Raw genomic sequence first — 22,611 nt, forward strand, 5'->3', positions numbered from 1 at the left:
GTGTGTGGGGTCTGGGTGTGCTGTGTGGTATGTAGGGTGTGTCTGGTGTGTGTGTGACGCATGTGCCTGCGGAGTGCGGGGCTCCCGGGCGCCCCTCCGACCGCCGTCCCCGTCCCTGTCCTTCCAGGACGGCTGTTCTCAGTGAAGGGCCGTGCACGCGCTCCTGAGCAGCGACCATGGGCCTGCTCGCCTACCTGAAGACCCAGTTTGTTGTGCACCTGCTCATCGGGTTTGTCTTCGTGGTCAGCGGGCTGCTCATCAACTTCGTCCAGCTATGCACGCTCGTCCTCTGGCCCATCAACAAGCAGCTGTACCGCCGCCTCAACTGCCGCCTCGCCTACTCGCTGTGGAGCCGTGAGTGCCGCCGCGCCGTGCACGCCTGGGAGGTGGGGGCCCGGGGGGGAGGGGACACGTGGAGGGTGGGGGGGCCTGCTGGCCAGTGAGGACCGGTGGGGGGCGGGAGGGTGTGTGTGGGGGGGCTGAGTGGCAGGTGGGGCAGGTGGGGGGCAGGAGGGGTGCAGGTGGGGGGCCAGGCGGCAGGTGGGACAGGTGGTGCAGGTGAGGGCCAGGCAGCAGGTGGGGGTGGCCAGTGGGGGGGGCGCGAGGATGCAGGGGAGGGGGCCAGCGGTAGATGGGGCCAGGCAGTGGTGGGGGCCAGAGGCAGGTGGGGGTTGAAGACAGGTGAGGGTTGGAGGCAGGTGGGGTGGGTGAGGGCAGGTGGGGGCCGGGCGGCAGGTGGGGCAGATGGGGGTCGGGAAGGCCAGGCAGCAGGTGGAGGCTGAAGGCAGGTGAGGGCTGGAGGCAGGTGGGGGCCGGGCAGGTGCAGGCCAGGCCGTCCTCTGTGCTGGACGAACCCCGGGCAGAGCAGTGTCCACCCCCTAACAGGCAGGGCCTCGGGGGTAGGAACGCTCCTGACGTGACCAGAATGGGGCGGGGGTGTCCTGGCCAGCTGTCCCTGCACCGGGAACGGAGAGGCGCCCAGGAGTGCCAGGGGGCTGGTTCCTGGCCGCCGGATGCTCGGCCCCAGACTCCTCCCTGGGTTGAGCCGTGTGACATTCCATCGTGTGACCATTCGGTCCCACAGAGAAGGCAGCTTTGTATGATTTTAACACAGTATTTTGCATTTTTGAGGACGAATGTAAACCCGGTTCTCCACCGCCCAGCCTTGTCTCACGCGGGCTCGGCCTGCCGGTCCCCGCCGGTCGCCAGGGCAGCCTGCAGGGCTGTCCGTTCTCTGGCGCATCTGTGAGCTCCCGTCTGTGAAAGAGAAGGACTCTCGCCCACCTTCTCATTCAGTACACGTGTGTAGCCGTGTGCGTCTGTGGCTAGCGTGCACCCGCGTGTGTGCGTGTCCGTAGAAAATCAGTCTGCACCTGCCGGATGGACGGACACGCCAAAGCTTGACGGCAAAGCCCGCTGTTGACGGAGCTGAGTGCTCACACTGGGGCTTCGGGGGACCAGGCACGTCCTCGGAGGGCGACTTGCCGGGGATGTCAGCAACTCGAACAGCTATAGTTCTTTACCGTTATTCTACGAAATAAGAATGTTTACCTAGAGACTTACCTGAAAAAGTACATATGTGCACAGATGCTCTCGTTTTATCATTTTTACATTAGCACAAAACTGGCAGCAACCCAAGTGCCCGCTGGTGGAGACCAGGTATGGTGAGTCCACCCGGTGGCGCCCGGCAGCCGGTATGAGCAGGGGCCTTACTGATAGAGAACCCTCTTCAAAGTACATTTTTAAAAAGATTTTATTTATTTATTCATGAGAGACACACACAGAGAGAGAGAGAGAGAGGCAGAGACACAGGCAGAGGGAGAAGCAGGCTCCGTGCAGGGAGCCCGACGTGGGACTCGATCCCGGGTCCCCAGGATCATGCCCTGGGCCGAAGGCAGGTGCTTAGCCACTGGGCCACCGGGGCTGCCCACGCTGCTGGTTATTTCAAGACAACACGTGTGTGACGTGCGCACATGCTGTCCGTGCCTAGAGGGTCGTCCAGAACCTGAGTATCCAGGGACCAGAGGAAGGAGGGACTTCTAGTTTTCACTTTTTTGTTTTACCTATTTGCTACTTACTGGGCTTTTTATTTTTTCCTTTTTTATCATTGACATTTATTTCTACGTCCAACTATGTACCGTTGACGTGTTTTAGCACAAGCCCGTGTTTCTTTTGCACTAAGGAAGGAACAATACCTGTTTTACGTTCTGCAGGAGACGGAGCATCTCTGTTCACCCTCCAGCTCGGGAGCAGAGACGAGAAGCCCCCCAAGGAGGCCCAAAGGCCCACAACCTCCCACGGCCTCTGCGGAGACCAGCAAGCTGGCCCGTAGCGTTCACTCGCCTTGCACGCGTAACAGCGCCAGTTCCTAGGGTTTGGTTTCTTTTTTAGACGAAAGAGGGTGTGTGTGTGTGTGTGTGTGTGTGTGTTGGGGGGTGGAGGAGAATTAGAAATCCTGTCGTGTGAAACGTGCAGTGAGCTGCCCGTGAGCACACGTGGGTGCGACGAGTGCACAGCAGAAGGGCCAATACTAGTTACTGAAGAACTAAACAGTAGACTCCACCTGCTGCGGGGTCGTTCGGTCCAAACGGGTCCGACGGCTGAGCCCGGGGTGAAGCCGCCTTGTGGCCGTGTGGCTGCGTGCGCGGGGCCTAAGGGACACTCTGGGCCCCGCCCCATCCCCTCGGCAGAAAGCGGGGTGCTGACGCAGAACCTTGAGCTTGCCTTCCAGGGCCCCGGGGGGAGGCAGCTGCAGGGCAGGGACCCGGGGGTGGCTGGGGCGGGGGCAGGTGAGCAGCGCCCTTGGATCAGCCGATGGGGGAAATGTGCCCCCGCTGGGCTCCGGGAGCCTCACAGAGGAAGACAAGCCCGCGGGCGCACACGGTCGGAGGGCGACAAGCGAGCACCCGCAGTGACCGAAGGGACCAGAACGTCCATCAGTGACGCTGTGATGCTGGGGTATTGTTGAAGTGAGCTCTTAGCAAACGGATGTGACATCACGTCAGAGCCAGCTCGGGGGACAGCGGGCACACGGGACGCAAGTGAGCGGCCCGGCCCCGGGAGGAGAGCGACCACGGGGCTGAACGACCGACGGGGGAGAGGCCAGGCCTGCGGGCGGCGGCGGAGGATGCTCCCAGGGGCACGGAGACAGGAGCAGGGGACACAAAGCGACTCGCCCCAGGGAAGTCACAAACCACGGAGACCAGAGCAGGCGTGGAAATACCCAGAAAGGAAAGCCAGGGTGCCGGCAGGGGCGGCGGACGGATGGACGGATGGACGGATGGAGCGCAGCCTTGGCCCCACAGCCGTCCCAGCCCCTCGACCCGGGGACAGGGCCTGCACCCCGCACGGCGGTCTCTCCCGAGGGTGACGGGAAGAGTGCGAGGCCGGCAGAGTGGCAGCGCTCACGCCCCCGGGCACACACTGGAATCCCTGCGGAAGAGGGATCTTTAGGAAGAACAGAGGGCGACGTAAAGGCACGGCCGAGGCGCAGGGCAGAGACCTGGGGGGCGGGCACGGCTGAGCCGTCCTGTTCCTGATGTCGGTGCCCGTCTGTGAGGCTGGCACAGGCGGGGCGTGTGCGTGGGGAGCGCTGCAGTCACGTCCTTGTTCTAAGGCCCCGCGCCGCTGGCCGCGCTCCTGCTCTCTGCCTGGGACCCCCGGCGCCCTCCCGGCGGCCACCCCGAGCCCGTTCCCGGCCTGACCCTCGTCCCGCCCCTGGGTCCCGCCAGCCTGGCCACGGCTGGTCCTTGGCGGCCGGAGGGGAGAGAGGAGAGCCGCGCCGCCCAGACCGAGTCCATGCAGACGGTTGGGGACGCGGTGCGCAGCAGGGTGGGTGCAGCGGAGGAGCTCGCTCACCGCGCGGGGGCCGGCGTGCACCCGGAGGAGGGAGGTCGCAGCAAGATCCGCGCTGCGCCCAGGAGCCAGGAGCACAGCTCCTCGTTCGCGATGCTCCCAGCTGGGCCGGGATCGCGGGCACGGACGGACGGACAGACGGACGCCAGGACCTGGCAGTCGTGCTCCACGGAGAGGCTGGCCGCCCGGCCTGGACGGAAGAAGCAGCCGCAGCCTCCCCGCGGCCACCCTCCCAGGAGCCGCTCTCCGGGACCCAGGGGGACTTGCGGTGTCTGTCCATCTGTCTTCATTTCTCCTCGCTGCCCGGCCCGGCCCAGACCCCTGGTGCTCCATGAGCAAGGGAAGGTCCCGAGGACTGGCCACGGCGGGGGGGGGAGGGGAAGGCCGCCCGCCTGCGCACGTCCCTCGTGGAACGCCAGCCGTGTCCTCCTGCGCCAACGCGGGTCCCACTGGCCCCCCGCAGCCCCCGCCTCCTGCTCCGCTGTGCTTCCACGCGGCCGTCCGAGCACCGGGGGAGGCCGTGGGTGCTGGTGACGGTCCTGACGGCCTCGGGGTAACATGCGTGGCCCTGTGCCGTCCTGCTGCCCGCGGGGTGTGGTTGGGGCCTTGCCACTGTCTATGGCACGCTTGCCACAGCTACTCAGCGTGGGCCGTGGGCCGTGGCCCCACAAGGTGAGGCGAGCCCAGGATGCCGCGCTCCTGAGGCTGTGCCCTGGGGGCCCGTGGCCTGCTCTGCGGGTTCTTTCCAGGAGGCGGTCAGGGAGACGGGGGGGGGGGGGGCACGTGGACGTGGTTGTACGTGCCAGTGTGAGTGAGGCGTGAGTTGTCAGGCCCGAGTGAAGAAACGTTTGCAAAAAACATCTTTTTTTTTAGAAAATCCAGTGTCTTGCGTTAGTCCTGGAGATGCACGCCCTCTCCCCCCGTCTGTGGTTTCTGGGCGCCCCTCGGAAACGCAGGACGGCTGGGAGAGCCAGCCTTTGGGGAGCAGTGCCGGCGTGGCGGGCAGGCCCCGGAGCCCCCGCGGGGTCCCTGTCACGGGGGCCGCACGGCCGGCGAGGCTCAGGTGCGCCCTGCCCTCGGGGCCTTGGCAGTTCTGAGTCGGGGCGGGGGCTGAACTGGCTCCCCTCAAAGGAGAGGTGAGAGCGGAACTTCCCCGCGTCCCCAGCAGCGCCCCTCGCGGGGCCAAGGGTGGGAGCCCATGTCGCCCGGAGGACGGACGGAGAGGGAGGAGGCGGGCTGCACCCGGGAAGCCACTCAGCCTCTGCGCGGGACTGCACCGCGGGTGACAAGGCGACGCTCCGTGGGACGTCCGCTGAGTGAAAGGAGCCGGTCCCAGGAGGACGCGAGCTGCCGGCTCAGCCTGCGTGAGGGCCCCGACGGCGGGGCTGCAGCGGCGCGGGGTGGCGGTGCCGGCGGGGGCGGGCCGGGTGGCCTGCGCAGAGGTCTGCGGGGACGTTGCCAGACAACGGGAACCCCTCCCGGCTCCACAGCGGCCTGGGGTGACCCGGGGCCCCCCGGGCCCCGCCCAGGCCCTGCCCGGGCTCGCCGTCGACTCGCGGTCCGGCGGGGCGTCTCCCGGGGGCTCCCCAGGGGCTGCGCTGCCTGCCCCATGGCCTCGGCTTACCCCCCCCCCACCCTTCACCAGCTTTACGACACGGAGCCCACTCCTCGCACCGTGCGGCCCATTCAGGGCGGTGGTCCTGGTGCCTTCACCCCAAAGGAAACCTGCCCGTTAGCGGTCACCTCCATCCCCCGCAACCTGTAAGCTACTTCCCGTCCGTGGCCTTGCCCGTCGTGGACGTGGCCCATATCTGTACACGTCGGCCCCGCAAGACCCACTCGGCGAGCACACGGTCGTCCGGGCGTGGCCGTCGCTCCGCGGGCATCTGGTTGCTCCTGCTCTGCGGCCGGGGGGTGGTGGTGCTGGGACACCCGTGCACAAGCGTTCGCGTGGACCCCTGCTTCCAGGGCCCCGGGCAGGCCCCCGGGGTGGCATCGCCGGGCCATCCCGCAGCTCGGTGTGGACGCCGGTTACCGAGGAAGAGCTGCCCTGGGCCACGGCAGCTGCCCTGTCCTGTGTCCCCCGTGGCGCCGTGAGGGGGTGTCCAGGGACAGCCGTCCCGAGGGGCGGGAAGGGGCGTCTCCCTTGGTTTGGGTGTGCGTTCCCTGACGCCTGATGGTACTGAGCGTCTTCCCGAGTGCCCGTGGCACCCGCGCATGCTCTCTGGGAGCGTCCGTTTGGATGGTTTGTCTGCACCTGCACCACCGTCCGGGCGCTTGAATGCAGATGGAAGTGGCCGGGCTGGTGGGGTCACTGGGACCGAGTGCCCCTGACGGGCGGCTTTTCCGCTCACCCTGCCCCGGGGTGCCTCCTGGGTGGAAGGGGCCGTGGCTGGTGAGGGTCCCGGTATCGTCTCACGGCCACACTTCGTCCGGCTCCTGCCTGGAAGTGAAGGAGGGGGACGGACCCCAGAGGCTGCGCATCAGCCCTGTGTCCGGCCCCGCCTCGGCCCGGGCTGCTGGAAGGAGAGCCACCATTGCCTCCTTTCTGCAAATGGGGAAACTGAGTCCCAGGCAGTCGGGTGTGGACTCCAGGCCCTGGCCTCCGTCCTCAGGGCCCAGCCCCATCAGAAGACGGATGGGCAGGTGTCACGGTCCTGCTTCCGGTCTGCGTTGTCACCTTTCTTGGGACGCCTGGCCTGTGGTGGCCGTGCGCCAGCGGGTGGGGTCAGCACATCCACACTGGCGGCCCGGAGGTCCTGGGCTGGGGGCGCACGTGCACGCACCCCTCCTCCCGTTCTGTTGATGAAACACGACAGTCCCTCGAGTCATTGTAGTTGGACCTGACAATGCCCACCCATGATTACGGTTTTCCTCTACTTGTCCTTCCCGTTTGTCCTCATCCTGATTTTTGTTCAGAAAACATAATTATAATTTAGGAAAGTCAAACTCATGACACATGAACCGTCGGAGCTCGTTTCTAGCAGGAGGTCCCCTCCGGACAACGCCTGCGTCGAGGTGCCCGGAGCGCGGGCTCGGCCCGTGTCCCCCGCCGTGGGGCCTGGACCCGAGCGCGGCCTCCTGGCCCTGCTGACTCGGCGCCCCTGTGTCCACAGAGCTGGTTATGCTTCTGGAGTGGTGGTCCGGTACCGAGTGCACCCTGTTCACCGACCAGGCCACGGTGGACCGCTTCGGCAAGGAGCACGTGGTCATCATCCTCAACCACAACTTCGAAATTGATTTCCTCTGTGGGTGGACCATGTCGGAGCGGTTTGGCATGCTGGGGGTGAGCCACGCGGGGACCCCGGGGAGGGGCTGGGGGTGAGCCACGCGGGGACCCCGGGGAGGGGCTGGGGGTGAGCAGTGTGGGGACCCTGGGAGGTGCTGGGGGTGAGTCACATGGGACCTGGGTTTTCCTTCCCTCCTGGTCCTGCCCTCAGTCCCTCTGAGCCCAGAGTCTGAGGTCAGGGTGGCCCTCAGCTCCCCAGGGCGTGTCTTGCGCTCCGGTTTCTCGTATTTCCTCCCATGAGCCCTACACGCCCAGAGTCCCTGTAGAGCTCCCTTGACCAGCTGAGGCAGGCCGAGCAGTGTGCTGTGCTTGGCGGCCCAAGCGGGCCCCGGGCAGCCCCGGAGTGCACACCCCTCCCTCCGCCAGGCCTGTGCCTCAGTTTCGTTGTCTGTAGCACAGCTTGCCTGCGCCCTTGGGGCTTGCTGAAGGCAGCAGCTGTGCTCAGAGCAGGGCTTCCTCGCTGGCCGCCAAGCTGGTCCCGGGGCGCCTGTGGGGGTCTGGACCCTCACTGACCGCCCCCCCCCCAGAGTTCCAAAGTCCTCGCAAAGAGGGAGCTGCTGTACGTGCCCCTCATCGGCTGGACGTGGTACTTCCTGGAGATCGTGTTCTGCAAGCGGAAATGGGAGGAGGATCGGGACACCGTCATCCAGGGGCTGAAGCGCCTGTCCGACTACCCCGAGTACATGTGGGTGAGTGCCCCCCCTGCCCCGTCTCCTGACACCCTGCAGCCGGAATGATTAGCTGTGAGCCGACAGGAGCTCCCGCACCAGCAAGCAGCTCCGCGGGGAGCCAGCGCCCGCGCCCTCTGCACGGAGTGGGGGACCCCTCCTGGATCGCCCGCTTCTGCCTGCCGCGTCCTGACCCGGAGCCCTGCTGAGGGTGCTTGGAGAGGGAGCCCCCTTCCTGCATCCCCGGCTCAGCTGTGCGTCTGGAGCTGCCCTGAGAGCAGCAGAGCATGGCCTGCCCGGCCCCTGCCCAGAACCCACCCGGGCCCTCAGGGGCCTTCTCTGCAGGGAGCAGCTTCGGGGGAGCCAGGCTGCAGAGCGAACCCCGGGCACCCTGTGGTCCTGGGGACACATTAATGCTTCAATCCAAAGATTTACCTTCCTCTTAAGCACACCCGCTCGGCGCCTGGGGCGGGCGCTTCTTCATATCTTCCAGCCCCTTCCATCAGTTTGATGGGCCAGGCATCCAAAATCGTGGCTGTCAGTCGATGAACATTGGTTCTCTTTCTAGCTTTCTGGTCTCTAGCAGTAGCTCCTTGAGAACTGGCTCCTTCCTTGCACTTCTCACCCTCACGTTTAGGCAAATGGATAAAAGGCTCCCTATTTTCCACGCACTGGTGGGAAGGCTGCTGCCCAGGGACACCTCCTGCTTCACTTCCTTCTGGGACGTTGTCTTGCAGCTTTGGGAATAAGCGCGATGCTGGTAGCTGTTCTCTGAGGGACTGTGTGTGGCTGGAGGGTGGGTTGCAGCCCTAACTAACATCGCCGCGTGAGGGATGCCGCACGCTGTCGTCTGTCCACGCTCTGTGAGGGGGAGCCGCCCCTCCGTGGAGCCGCCCGCCCGCGGCCTGGGCTGACCTGTGTCCCCGTCTGTCCCAGTTCCTCCTGTACTGTGAGGGCACGCGCTTCACGGAGAAGAAACACCGCGTCAGCATGGAGGTGGCCGTCTCCAAGGGGCTGCCCGTCCTCAAGTACCACCTGCTGCCTCGTACCAAGGGCTTCACCACGGCGGTCCAGTGCCTCCGAGGGACAGGTAGGGGGCCGCCGAGCTTTCCCTGGGCTCCGCGCTCAGACGCGCCACCGACGGGACCCAGAGGGCGGGAGTGAATGACACCAGGGGCCGGTAGGCGGAGTTGGCACAGCGACGGTCCTGGCGCTCCTGAGGTGACGAAATGCTGGTCAGTGCAACACGTGATGAATAAGTAAATGAGGAAAAATAAGGAAAAAGTCTGTGACCGAAAGCCTGAAAGGAAAAGACACGTATTCTGATGACTCCCAGAGGGGGCGAGATCAAAGGAAGGGACAAGGACAGGGCGTGGAGGAGAGGCAGCCAGACAGTAAATCTGAACACAAGTGGTCAGTAAAGGCGGTGACCTGTGTCCCCCCGACCCTGTGGGTGGATGAGCCCGAGGGGCTGGGCGGGGTGTGAGAGCAGGGCCAGGGTGAGTGGGGTCGGATGAGCAGGGTCGGGTGAGCGGGGTGTGAGAATAGGGCCAGGGTGAGCGGGGTTAGGGTAAGTGGGGTGTGGGCTGAGTGGGGTATGAGATCGGGGTGCATGGCCTGGTGGGTTTTGGGGCTGAGTGGGGTGTGAGAGTGGGGTCTGAGGTAGAGCAGGGTGCTGGCGTGGGCCTGGGGCTGAGCAGGTGCAGGTGCAGGTGCGGGTGCCCACGCCCACCTGGGCTCCCCCACCCCAACAGTTGCAGCCGTCTACGACGTCACGCTGAATTTCCGTGGAAACAAGAACCCATCTTTGCTGGGAATCCTCTATGGGAAGAAGTATGAGGCGGACATGTGTGTGAGGTGAGCTGCCCTGCCCACCCCCCGAACCCCCCGGGCCCTCCCGGTGCCCGTGGAGGCAGCCGGCTCCCCAGGACCGCAGAGGTGGGGTGCGGGAGTGGGTGCGGGGTGAAGACAGAGTGTTCTGGGTGCTCTGAGGGAGGAGCAGCCTCTCCTGCCCGGGGGGAGGGGGGAGATGGGGGGGTGGAGGGGCAGGAGGGCACGTAGAAGTGTTTTAAGAGGCGCGGAGCTTCAGCTTGGCCGTGACCGGGCTTCCAGGCAGAAGGGTGACTGCTCCAGCCCCAGGGTGTGGGGTCCTTAAGTAAAGGGGCCTAGGATCTCGGCCCCCCTCGACACATCTAGTCGGGGCCTCCCGGGCCTCCCCTCGTCTGGCTCACCCCACTGGGACTTCCCGGTTGCTGGTTCCGTCAGTTGTGTCCAGGAAGGCCGAACCCCCCTGGGGCGTAGCTGTCTGTTAGGTCCGGGGACTGTCACCCGGCAGCACTGACTGGGCGACCCCCGAGTCAGACCCGCCCTCAGGGCTCCCAGAGGCCCTCCTCATGTGAATCTCCAGAACACAGCCGGGGCACCCCGCCCCCCCGAATCATCTCGGGAATGTGAAGAGTGAGGCAGGGGCTTGCTTCCCCCGCAGTGTGCAGCGCCCCGGCTGGGAGCAGGTGTAGGTTCTCCCGCCCGCCCCGGGATGTGGCCAGAGCCCCAGATCCCTGCCCTCAGGTCCCTAGAGCCAGCAGCGTCCCGGTGGCCTCCTCCTGGGGCGACGTCAGCCGTCGCCCCAGCCAGTCTGGGGAGTGAGGGGTGGGCGGAGCCGGGGGACGCCCTGATCCAGCTCCGGGTGGGTGCTCCGGCCACCCCGCCGGGTTGCCCTGCCCCTCCGAGTGGACGGTCCCTTCCAGGAGAAGCCCCGTGCCTTACTCTGTGCGTTCCCCCTTTGTTGCAGAACTACACTGTGCCTCATCTTATTTTAACAGATATGTGCTCCGAACTTCTAAAAGCTTCGGTTTACTATTTTGTGATATTTACCATTCAGGTATTTTGAAGGAAAGCAATATCCCAGTGAGTCCAGCACATGCTTATAATCAAACAAGCCAAAGCTCTCATGGCCCGATGGAGTGTTGTGAGGCTCCCCGTGCTCATTCCGGCAACGGGCACCCGCATCCCTGAAGTGGCCGGAGTCCACTCCAGGACACAGATGCTCACCTTTTTATTTATTTTTTTATCATCATTTGAAATTCTTATTTTATACGTTTCATACTGCGTGTAACAGCCATTTAACACTAGGACCTGGGGGTGGTTATCTCCTACAGGATACAGATCCAAAACCAGGGGAGGATAGACAAGTGGGCTGGAGGCCTGTAGACAGCCATCCCTCCGTGGGCAAGCCCCTTCTGACCTTTGTCTCCTTACCTGTGGCGCCCCGGCTCCCAAGGTCTTTTGGGGCCCACAGAGTTAAAGCGTCTTTGTTCACAAGGGGGTGCACGTCTCCTTCACTGCCTGGGAGCGTGCAGCAGAGCTTCCCTGAGACTGCGTGATGTGCGGCACCAGCATCGCTGCCATGTCTGGTGGCGTGTGTCCCTTCTCACTGTAACTATGAAGATCGACAGGAGTGACCCATATAAAGCCAGGCTCTCCATTTTTAGAGGCAGAGGGGTTAGGATCCCTTCCAACACGGAGATTTTGCGGGGCTCCTCATGCTGCGGCCCACGGCGGGGAGCAGCCAGGCGGGAAGACTACCGCGATGGTCATTGCTCACGCGTGTCCCCGGCGGCCCCTGCTGGCGGGCTCGGTGCTGCGGCTGCGGGGGGGGCAGCCCTGTTGGCCCTGCTGGTCTCCCCAGGAAGACGCGGGCGCTCCCGGGCTGGCGGCCCCCCGGGGACTGGGGTCATGCGTGAGTTAGTGTCCTCACCGAACCCAGCTGTTTGTGAGTCAAGATCATTAAGTCCTGAATCTCTATTGCTTTCCCCGTTTGGAGCAAGTAGATTTCATTTGTGAAATAAGTAATCTCTGCCCAGTGGAAGACCCTCTCAGTTTTGATTATTTCCAAACAACGAACCATTAAGAAAGAACAGAACTCCTGCCGAGGCTAACAAATGCTCACCCTTCGCAGTGGAAACGGGGCACGATCTGCTCGTGAAACTGCTCGTGAGCACTGCCTGTGAAATGCATCGGCTGTGCCCTGGAGAGGGACAGCCCCCCCGCCCCGCTCGCCCTCCATGGCCCCCATAGTCCCGCGGGGCAGTAGGGAGTACAGCACTGTGTCTGGGTGAAGGCCTTTGACGTGCGTGTGGCTTTAGAACCCAAGTGAGTCCCATGAGCAGAGAAAGTGGGGCCGGTGAGTCACCCTGCCTTGCAGTGATTTTTTTCCCCTTTTCTGTTGATGCCATCCAATGGGTAAGCCACTTTGCTTCAATCTTCTTAACAAAACAGGAGATTTCCTCTGGAAGAGATCCCACTGGATGAAAAGGAAGCAGCTCAGTGGCTTCATAAACTGTACCAGGAGAAGGTAAGGGCACGCGGTTTTCCTTTTTCCCCCGGGGGTCTCGTGAAGACGTTTCAGAGGGGGAGCTCTGGGGCAGGCGGGGGCTCAAGGGCTGCTGGAGACAGGAGGACCATGCGCTTATCAAACACGCTCTACCTTCTTTCCAGTTTCTTCCATCTTTCTTAACTTGTGAGAAATCAACACAGTAGAGAAAATATAAAGGATAGTGTTCATACAGCCGTGGCTGATGGCGTGTTATCACATTTGTTTTGCTATTTCATGCAAAAGAGCTAATAGAGCTACAGCCTACACATATCGTGGGTGTGAGCTATACATAGGCAACGTGAAGAGATCCTCATGTCAGCCACACCGGTCCCCACTCCATGTCCCCCCAGCACACCCTCCCCTGAAACGTAGCGCCAGCACAAACATACAGGATGAGACGTCTTCATCTTCAGCATTGTGGGAGCCTTAGAGAATGAGAGGATCCTTTCCACATATGACAAATATCTTTTTAAAGGCCCTGGTGATCTTTTAAGAAAAAATAAGGGAAATCTCTAAGGGTCAGGAAGAAGATGGAGCTGAGAATCAGGTGGTGAGCCTGTGAACTGGGAGTGGCACGCTCCACCAGTGGCATTTGCAGGTCCCCATAACCTGGACTCTTGAGTTTTAATGCCTACCCAGAAACAGGAGATAAGGGTTTGACCTCATTCTAGGCAGGAACGCTCAGAGTTTTTCCCTTGCACGGTGGACAGAAAGAAACTTACCTGCCGGCATGGGGAAATGGCTTTGAGCCTCACCCTTCTCCTCTTGGTCTCAACAAGGTCCCCCTGATAACTCATAGTCACAGGTCGGCCCTCAAAGGGTTTGGGGTTTGAGTTTGTACTAGCCGCATAGTTTAAGGAGAGCAAAGCGAAAATAGCAGCACAAGGAGCAGTTCTAGGCAAATGACTCCAGAGTCCCCGGGAGAGAAACAGTCCTCTAAACCTCAGCTGCTCGAGATTTCCACAGCAACTCTGCTGGCGATGAGCATGTCAGCAGACACGTGCACAGGGTGCGCAGACACAGAAGAGATAGACTTTCCAGAGACGGTCGCTAAGGGAACTATCAAACCAACACGAATATCAGTATTCTCGAAGTGATCGGGCACAAAGGAGTAACGGAAAACAAAAGAGCAACGCCTACAGGAAGTCAGGTTTGAGAAAAACCAAGTAGAGTGTACAGGCAGGAGAAATGTGGTCGTTGACAGGAAAGTCTTAATCGATTAAATAGCAGATATGATACAGCTGAAGAGAGAGTCAGTAAACTGGAAGATTGAGAAGAAATTATTCAAGATGTAGCGCAGAGGAAAGGAGAACATAGAAGGAAGTTGAGAAGACACGGACGATGGACCAAGAGGCCCCGGAGGTAACTCCTGGCAGGTCCAGAAGGAGGCAGGAGTGGTGAAGAGCAGGTGGCAGAGACAACGACCACACAGCTTCTGGAAGTCATCGGGTTCAAGAAACACAAGTCTGGAAGAGGGTAAATAAAAAGATATCCACCCCTACTTACCAATGAGATTGCAGAACACCGAAGACAACGAGGCGATCTTAGAATAACTGCAGAGTAGAGACATACTCCCCGCCAGGGAATGGCTGTGAAGTTGATGTTAGACACCTATCAGGGCCCCTTCTAAATGTCCTACGTACATTTTATTTTCTTACTCATCACACACGCTGCCATCCACACACATAACACATGCATACACACGTTAGAAAGAGAGTCAGCCCGGGGAGAACAGAACAAAGAAAATAATGAAAATAGCATAAACCATTTTAATGGAAAGCAAAGCTACCAAAGAGTGAATCAACTGTACTAAACGCTTTTCCTTTAAAAATACTAATAAAATAGAAAGCCGTGGTCAGGACTGACTGGTGAGAAGAAAGGCAGCGTCAATAGGAATGAAAAGGTAAACCCACCAAAGAGCAGGGGGAAGCGATATGAGAGTAGTACCGCTCACTTTAGGCTCACACACCCGAAAACTTAGATAAAATGTATGATTTCCAAGAGTAACTCTGCAGAAGAAAAATAAAGCCTCCGTGAAGAGGAAATGCAGCGTATGCGTCCACGTAGATAGAACGGGGGGTGGGGGGTAGGTGTTGAACACACTAGATCACAAAGGAGAGCCCATCGCGGAGTCCAGGGCGTCGTCTGAGAGTTTGAAACTTGCAAGAAACAGTGTTGTTCAACGGAAGATGAGACATAACCTAACCGTGCGTTATTAGGAAGTGGGACACTGTGTGTGTCTTCGTGTGCTGCGCTTCCGTCAAAATGAACAAACCATGTGTCAGCAACATAACCAGATCGTGGGGACATAATGTGCAAACCAAGATGGCCTCAGTGTGCGTGTCGTACATATGATGCTCCGTGAGGAAGGGGGCACGGTGTGTGGGCAGCACGTGCACTGTGTTGACGCACACGTGCCTGCCGAGTGCGTGTGCGAACAGGGGCCGGGCGAGGAGGGGCGGAGTGGCCCAGCCGGGAGCACGGCAGCCCCAGGAGGTGATGGAGCAGGGGCCTCATCTCATCTCAAAGGTTCACTTTCCAAAATCATCTGACGCAGACACAGAAAGTGACACGCAGTGACATATATGACTTCTCAGGGTATTTTGATGTTATTTGCCATCTTTTCCTATAGTACTGAGACATAGGATAGTATTTTCAGTTGTCTTTTGCGTCACTTAGAATGTAATTCACATTAAGGACACCACACTACGTGTGATGTCATTTCTTCAGTCCCCGTTGAGTTTATATCTGTCAACATTGACATAAACATATTTAACTCACTCCTTTTATTTTTTTAAGAAGGTCTTTTAAATTTTATTTATTTATTTATTTATTTATTTATTTATTTATTTATTTATTTATTAAATAGAGAGGGAAGGGTTGGGGGAAGAGAGAGAGAGAGTCCTGAGCAGACTCCACACCCAGTGCAGGGCCCGACCTGGGGCTCGATCCCATGACCCCGAGATCACGACCTGAGCCGAAGCCAAGAGTCAGACCCTTAACCAGCAGAGCCACCCAGGCACCTGTTGGTAATTGAAGTAAACTCTACCCCCAACACGGGGACCCACTGCACGCTCCACTGCTGAGCCAGCCGGGCGCCCCGACTCATTCCTCTTAAGTGCACTATTCCAGGACTCACCACGGGGTGACCGCCGCTTAGGCCCCTCATCTTCCTGTCTGTGAACAGCTTGTGTTCCACTCTGTGCCGAGCGTCTCTCCAAGACACTAACGCTGTAACCTGCGGAAGTCGCCTATCGGCACTTGGTGAAATGTCTCCTGAGTCGTGCCTCAGAGAGACTGCACAGGTTGCGTCCCGTAGCTGAGCACGAGGTGCCCCTCGGGTGCCCGTCTTGTGAGCAGAGGGTCCGAATGGCCCCCTGCCAGGCCAGACGCAGACCCCGCGGAGACCGGACTCGGCACTTGGACCCTCATGCGACATCGGCCTCCCAGAGGCCTTGACAGCTCACGTCGTCGGTTGTTTACCAGTTAGCTCCACATAACCTGATGATGTGGCGTCATCAACGGGCCACAGAGGTCGAGCCGTGCGGTCTCCCCAATCCGCAGATGTGGAAGCTGACCTGGGGGTGCTGGGGGTTGCAGGCCTGTTGGCCTCACCCCTGCTGCGTGTGTGCCCCGCGGTCAGGGAAGGCGGTGGTGAGGGAACTGGGACGGAGTCCTGAGTCCCGGGCTCCCACCTCCTGGGCACTCGAGTGGGGGCCACGGTGGCCGAGTGCCTGCCAGGCCTCGGAGGGACGCGGAGTGGGCGTGGCTAGGGGGCCTGGGGCTGTCCTGGCGGAGGCTTGCCAGGGGAAGGAGCAGAGGACGCTGGCATTTCCTGTCCCGGAGCCCGTGTGAACGAGTCTCACTGCCCCGTGTGCTGCGGGCAGGTGCCGCTCCCGGGCACGCTTGGCAGACGCGGCACATGTGTGTGCACAGCAGATACGCCTCCCCACCCGGGTCCCGCCTGGAGGAAGCCACGGCACAGCACACGCTCACGCTGTGGCGTCCCAGGCACCAGGGCTTTGTGGCAGGTCTGTCCTCCCCGACCCTCCCCAACGCCGCAGGCAGGACCCCGCCGCCAAGCCAGGCCGCGGGTGTGGGACTGAGCCACCCGCAAGTCAGGGCAAGCGGGGGCAGCGGGCTCCAGAGGCCCCTGGAACGTGGGGGTGCCCGCAGGATGGGGTGACGGGAGCAGGCCGGGCCCCAGGCACAGCTGTCGGGCCGCAGAGCAGTGCGCCGAGGCGAGGGGTGAGGCCCTTCCACCAGCGGGTGCCGGGGCTGCTGGGCCCCCAGCCCCCCACTCCATCAGGAGGTAACGGGAGCCACGAGGGCCCCCCCAACAAGCCGTCATGGGGGCCAGAGGTACCTGTGTGCCCCCAGCTTTCCTCGAGCTTCCGTGCGAGCAGCCTCGGGTCCCGCAAGGGTCCTGCCCTCCCCCACCTGTTGCACACGCCGTCACCTCATCTACATGGAGCTTTGACGGGCGGCGTCATTCTCATCGTCAGCACCCCCCTCTCGTGTTAGAAGAGCATTCGGGGCACCTGGGGGGCTCTGTCGGTGGAGCGTCTGCCTTCGGCTCAGGTCGTGATCCCGGGTCCTGGGATCGAGTCCCACATGGGGCTCTCTGCTCAGCGGGGCGTCTGCTTCTCCCTCTGCTGCTCCCCCTGCTTGTTCTCTCTCTTTCTCTCTCTCTCTCTCTCTCTCTTTCTCTGTCAAATAAATAAAATCTCTAAAAAGAGAAGAAGAACATTTAAAGCAGCCTTGTTCTCGACTCTTCCAGGACGCCCTACAGGAGATGTACAACCAGAAGGGCGTGTTCCCGGGGGAGCAGTTCAAACCCCCCAGGAGGCCGTGGACGCTCCTGAACTTCCTGTCCTGGGCCACGGTCCTCCTGTCTCCTCTCTTCAGTTGTGTCTTGGGCGTCTTTGCAAGTGGCTCTCCCCTTCTGATCCTGACGTTCCTGGGGTTTGTCGGGGCAGGTAACGAACGTGAATAACGCGGCTTGGGGGGGCGGGGGGGTCTTCTGAGCACCTGCCACCGTGCCCGAGCCTGGGAGCCATCGAGGCGGCCGGCCCATAGGGAGCGGGTCCACGGGGAGTCCTGGCCTCGGAGAGCGGCCTCTGCCCTCTAGGCTGCGGGGTCACTCAGACCGCAGCCCCGTCCCCGGGCTCCCTGCAAGCTGACCGGCCACCTGCTCTGGCGAAGCTGTGCCGAAGCTGGGCGGGCGCCCCTGGGAGGGGCCCTGGGCTGCTGAGTCTGCACGGTGGTCTGAGGGTCTCTGCGCACGTGGTCATTACAGCCCAGCACCCGACCCGGGCGCCCAGGGTCCCTCACGGAACCTTATCACATGGACACCCCGTGTGTCCCTGGGCACCTGGCAGGGCACTGCAGCCCCAGGCCCACGCCTACCTCGCCCCTGCGGTGGGAGTGGGGGGTGCTGGCCTGCCGTCCCCCCCGGGAGCTCTGAGGCAAAAGGTCCGGGACCCCCCATGTTGGTTTTTCCAGTTGGACGGCCAAGCGATCGGTCTAACCTCCTTTTTCCTGTTTTAAAGCTTCCTTTGGAGTCCGCCGGCTAATAGGAGTAACTGAGATAGAAAAAGGCTCTAGCTACGGAAACCAAGAATTTAAGAAAAAGGAATAATTACTGGCTGTGATTGCACATACAGAACCTGACGGTGGTATCCAATTAACTCAATTAAAAGCAGAACAACACACACAGATCGAAAAAAAAAAAAGACCCTTAGAAACTATTTTTCTTATTAACTGGTGACTAATACTGACCAGTAAACCTTGAGCCAAGAGTGAAGCCGGTGGAGGCCCGCGGAGGAGGAGTCCAGCCGCACCCCTGCGCGGGGGCGAGAGGCAGCCGCAGGGCCGGGCACTGGGGTGGCGACAGTGCGGGGGTGGGGGGGCCACTCCTGGGCCACGGGTCTCACCCCGATGTCATCTCCAGAGAATTCTGGCTGCCAGAGGGAGCCTTCGGATGCTTTCTCTTCTTAAACTTAGATCCCAGTTTTGGTTTTTATCGGTTATTTCGGGACCTCATCCTGGCCCTTTGCCTCCTCCTGCCCTTGCCCCTGCCCTCCTGGCAACGGGGACACGTGCGTCCCAGGCCCCCAAGCGCCCGCCTGTCCCACCCAGCCCGGCACCGGCCCTTCACTTCCAGCGGTGGGGTGGGTGCACAGAGCGTCCCTGGGGTGAGGAGCCCTCGCCGAGTGTCCGATGCGTGGGGAGCCAGGCGCACCCGTCGCACGTTCCGACCACCTGGCCCTGTGTGTCAGTACCTCGCATCTGTTTCTGTAGTGGAGGCACCCCCTCAGCCCCCCAAAGCCTTCTGTCCCCATCTCCTCGTGGCCACCAGGCGGCAGCCCTCCACGGGGCCGCACCCCTGCCCCCCGGTGCCAGGGGAGGGCTGCCCTGCAGCCCACGGGGCTCTTGGATGCTCCTTAAAGGATCGCCGCCGTCAGGCCTCCCTCCTGGAGGTGCTTGCAGACCGTCCGCTCGGAGCTCGCTGGCGTCTAGAGGTTTTAAGGTTTTGCTTCTACAGTTGGTCCGTGGAGGGCTCTCAGCTCCCCGGTGGGCAGGAGAGGTGGTGAGCCTCTCCGGGTTGTGCCGCCCTCTTTCCCAAGTGGGCACCGGGGTCCAGGGTGGGGGCAGGCGGGCGTCCCCCCGGGTGCCCTGGGGCACTGCTCCCCGCAGCTCCCCCCACCAGGGGGTGTCTCTCCGCATCCTGACTTGGGCCACAGCCCCAGCGGGGAGCTGCATGTTCTGCGGATGGAGGCATGGGGCTGGGGCCGCCGGGCGGGTGGCAGGAGGGCCCTGGGGGGACCCCCGGCTCCCAGGGCGCAGCTTGCCCGCCTGCGCTGGACTTCCTCCTAAGACTGCCCGTGTGCTGTTCTCCCGTCACACTCTGCGCGGCCTGCTCAGCGAGGGGGGAAACGCGGGTGTCGGGGTGTCAGCTCTGGCGCCCGAGGCCCACATTCCAGAGAGAGGCAGCTTGAATTTTCCAGGAAAAGAAATGGAGAGAAGAGGCATGGGAAGAAGATAAGCTAAATTAGACAAATAACTATGCATCAGCCCTAAGTCTGTATTTTGGGAGGATTTCTCGAGAGAGCACCCGCTCTTTAGAAGGGGGACCCTGCGGGATTCCGGTGGTCGCCATGGGGAAGGGCGCGGGCACGGTGCAGGGTGAAGGTGACGGTCCCTGTGAGACTCGGGGCTGAGGCAGCCCCCCAGCTCAGAGCCCGCAGGCAGGGAGGGAATCACCGCCTGGGGCTCCCCGCCCCCCCGCCCCCCCCCCCGGCCACTGGGCTCTGCCCCCCGTGTGCGTGTCACTAACTTCTGGGACATCCCGTGGCCGCCGCAGGGCACAGCCGTGCACCTGCATTCCCTACCAGACGTAGACGTAGGTCCCACCAGTAGCGCCCAGCTCTTGTTGCCGGGATCCATGCTGTCCCCCCCAAAGCCCGTGCGCTGGGGAGCCCGGCCAGAGCCACCCAGCGAGCCGCGGACGCCCGGGCCAGCGCAGGCCTCAATCTCAGTGATCCCCTTCTGATCTAACAGATGAGCTTGTGCACTTGATGCCAAGACTTTGAGAGCAATAAAAACTACACCATGAATGTTTGGGGTTTTTTTTTTTTTTTTTTTTTTTGGTTTATGGAGGGGGTGGAGTTGCTTTTCATCCACCTCAGGAGGAAAAGGGAGAGGGAATTCCTTCAACTTAAAATGAATAAATCAGGATAGTGGTTTTCTTTTCTCTTTACGCCCCGCAACTGAGCTTCACGTGTTGCTGACGTCACGTCCAAACAAAGGCCAGACGCTTGGACCGTCGGGTGGTTGGGGTGCACTCGGGCCCCGCGCCCTGGGTACCCCCCGTGAGCACCCCACGGGCTGAGCTCTGAGCTTGCGGTCAGCACAGGCCCGTGCACGGCGAGTGGAGCTGGGGTGGCGGTCACAGCCACTGCGTCCAGCCAAGGAGAGGACCACCGGTGTCTGACTCCCCGGTGAGGCCGGGGGGTTCCAGGGCTTTCTCAGGCGCCTGTGGCTTCACCGCGGCTTTGTGGCAGCTGCGTGACCTGGGGACCCTGCGGTATAGTGTGGGCGACCGTCGCCACTGCGTGCAGCTGAGGGGGCGTTGGGGGAGGGCCGAGCAGGTGGGAAGGGAAGCATGTCCCCGTTGGCCATAGTCCAGAGCAGGGAGGGAGCCTGGCCGTCCTGCACTTGGTGGCGGCACGCCCGGTGCGTGGTCCTCCAGAAGGCGAGTCTAGTTGAAGAGATGACTTCAACATCCAGCCCCCTGAGCAGCAGCATGAAGCAGTGTCAACAGCACCGTGTCGTACACGAGGCCGCAGCGGTGCCCGATGGATCTGGAATCTCCGCGTGCCCGTCCCTCCTGCCCGCACCCCCCCGGACCCCAGGGCACGCGGAGCTCCCCTCCCCCTCGTTTGCTTACTGAGCGTTGAAGTCCATCAGCTCGGGAGGCGTCTGCAGTCCGGCCGCGCCCACGTGGCTGCCGCTGGGGGTCAGATCCGGGTGAGGAAGTCGCGCTCTGCATGTCGCCTTGTCTCTGCTGAGACCCTGCTAGGACAAGCCCAGGAGAACCTTTCCAGCCCGCTGATTTTTCAGGTGAACTGTTCAACCTTGTGCGTCAACTCATGCCTCGGTTCCTTGCCGGTACCTGCATGCTTTCCGCAGCGCGCCGTGCTCGGTGTTCAGCGGGGTGACGCGGCCTTGGACCCTCCGCAGTGTGACCGGGCCCGGGGCCGTGCGGCGGGCCTTCCGTCTGGACGCAGCCCGCCCCGGGCCGTGCACCTGCCCCTTCCTGTAGCGAGCGAGCCCCTGCAGAAAAGCAAACCTCTGCCAGCGCCCGGGCCCTAGGGCCGCTGGGGTCACGCAGACACTCGGGCCCCACGTTCCTGCCCATCAGGGTCAGGGCACAAAGCCGCAGGGACTGGTTCGGGGTAGAAGATGTCACAGTGCGTTCTGCTCCACCGAGGGGTGGCCACACACCCCGAGCATCTGCCGCTGCCCGATTCCGTGCCGTCGCCGGAAAGGACCAGAGCATTTTTAGGGCCCCTAGAACATGGCCAGAGAAGCTGACCCGCATAGTCTTTTCAAAGACCACTGAATTGCTTAAAATTTTTAAGCTCTGTAATGACAAGCCCACCTGGAGCTTTCTTTCCTCATAGACTTCTCAATTTCTTAACTTTCTGTTGCAAAAGCCAAGGGACAAAGTGGAGCTGTGAACAAGACACTGAGATGCACTGAGCCGTGTTACATTATACCAGAGTTACTGGATGCAACGCAGAAAGGCATCCGATCCGCTTGTATTTATTGTCTCAGACCCGTAAGACTCGTACGTTGTGACAATCAAATGTGACTTGCCCAAACGCCGGGAAATCCCACTGGCTTCTTAATCGTAAAGACCGTCCGAAAGTACTGCAGCCGTAAACGGGCGTCTCTGTCCTTGGAGAACCACGTGGACCCCTGACGCGACCCGTGTGACGGCCGCCGGGGTTCTTTTTCTATTACGGATGCTCTGTCCTACCTGACCGTTGGCCAGTTTCAAAGAGTGATGAATTACATACAGGGTGCAAATGTATTATACGGATGTTTCCTTTTATACACTTAATTTTTACAAATTTTGCTACTCACGAGCTTTATGTAGTTGAGAATAGCAGTATTTTTGGCCTATGGGAGCCTGTGGGGGTGGGTGGGGATGGGCGGGGATGGGCGAGCCACCTTAGGTTTTAAATGCCTGTGTCCCAGACATGCGGCCGTGTTTGCCGTGCTCTGTGGACATCGCTTTGTATGTGGGCGTGCGTGAACCTCCTCAGCAGGGGCACACTCCAGGTCAGATGCTGCAGGCACCGTGTGTGTTTATTAACATTGCTGCTGCCGTAGAGAGGGAGAAAATGTCCTCAGCATGAACGAGAGCCACCGTGTCCTCCTCCTGTCCCCTGGTGTCCAGCGTGCTCAGGTGCTCCCCGGGGGAGCAGGGGACCCCGGGCCGCCCACCCGCACGGACCACCCCGGGGTGACCGCTCTCTGGGAGGCTGTCCTGCTGGTTGCACTTTTCAGGCTTCTCCATTTCACGTAAGATGCTTTTGGAAGGGGAAATCAGGACGGACGGTGACCACCTGGCAAGGGCAAAGGACAAGATCAGCTGGTGCACAAAGTGCTAAGTGACCCTCTGCCTGCAGACGGGTCTTAAAAGCCATCAAGAACAAAAAGGTTTTCCAAAGTAGGCATGTATATATCAGAAATTATTTTTTTGTAACAACAAATTCATTCTGTGGAGAAAAAATCAAGGACCACTTTTTCTTCTTTATAAAGAAAAGAACTCTTGTTAGAACCAAGAGCTATTCCAGGCTCTCATTTGTCTGTCTTGTGAAAATAAATCGAGCTGAAAGAATTGTGGTGTC

At 61.1% G+C, this 22,611-nt stretch overlaps 3 protein-coding genes across 5 annotated transcripts in view; 2 read left to right on the forward strand and 1 right to left on the reverse strand.

Annotated features, from left to right (window-relative positions):
• RRP1 (ribosomal RNA processing 1) overlaps window positions 1–267 on the forward strand; it is a 132,601-nt gene extending 132,334 nt beyond the window's left edge. Inside the window, exon 16 of one of the 2 annotated variants that reach the window (XM_049104579.1) lies at window positions 128–266. In XM_049104579.1, coding sequence (XP_048960536.1) covers window positions 128–145 — 18 coding nt within the window. In that variant the 3' untranslated portion in view covers window positions 146–266. Of the gene's footprint in view, window positions 1–127 lie in introns of both variants that reach the window. The other variant, XM_049104580.1, reaches the window with a different exon arrangement.
• The window catches only part of CSTB (cystatin B), a 449,713-nt gene that overhangs the window by 147,225 nt on the left and 279,877 nt on the right, over window positions 1–22,611 (reverse strand). The gene's annotated exons all lie outside the window — the stretch shown is intronic.
• Window positions 177–22,601, forward strand: AGPAT3 (1-acylglycerol-3-phosphate O-acyltransferase 3). Its single transcript, XM_049104598.1, has 8 exons — window positions 177–354; window positions 6,972–7,141; window positions 7,672–7,833; window positions 8,749–8,902; window positions 9,567–9,669; window positions 12,091–12,166; window positions 16,968–17,166; window positions 17,740–22,601. The coding sequence occupies exons 1-8, from the start codon at window positions 177–179 to the stop codon at window positions 17,826–17,828; spliced, it is 1,131 nt and encodes a 376-aa protein (XP_048960555.1). The 3' UTR covers window positions 17,829–22,601.

This window comes from Canis lupus, chromosome 31 (assembly GCF_003254725.2).
Source record: "Canis lupus dingo isolate Sandy chromosome 31, ASM325472v2, whole genome shotgun sequence".
In the NCBI taxonomy this organism is placed as follows: Eukaryota; Metazoa; Chordata; class Mammalia; order Carnivora; family Canidae; genus Canis; species Canis lupus.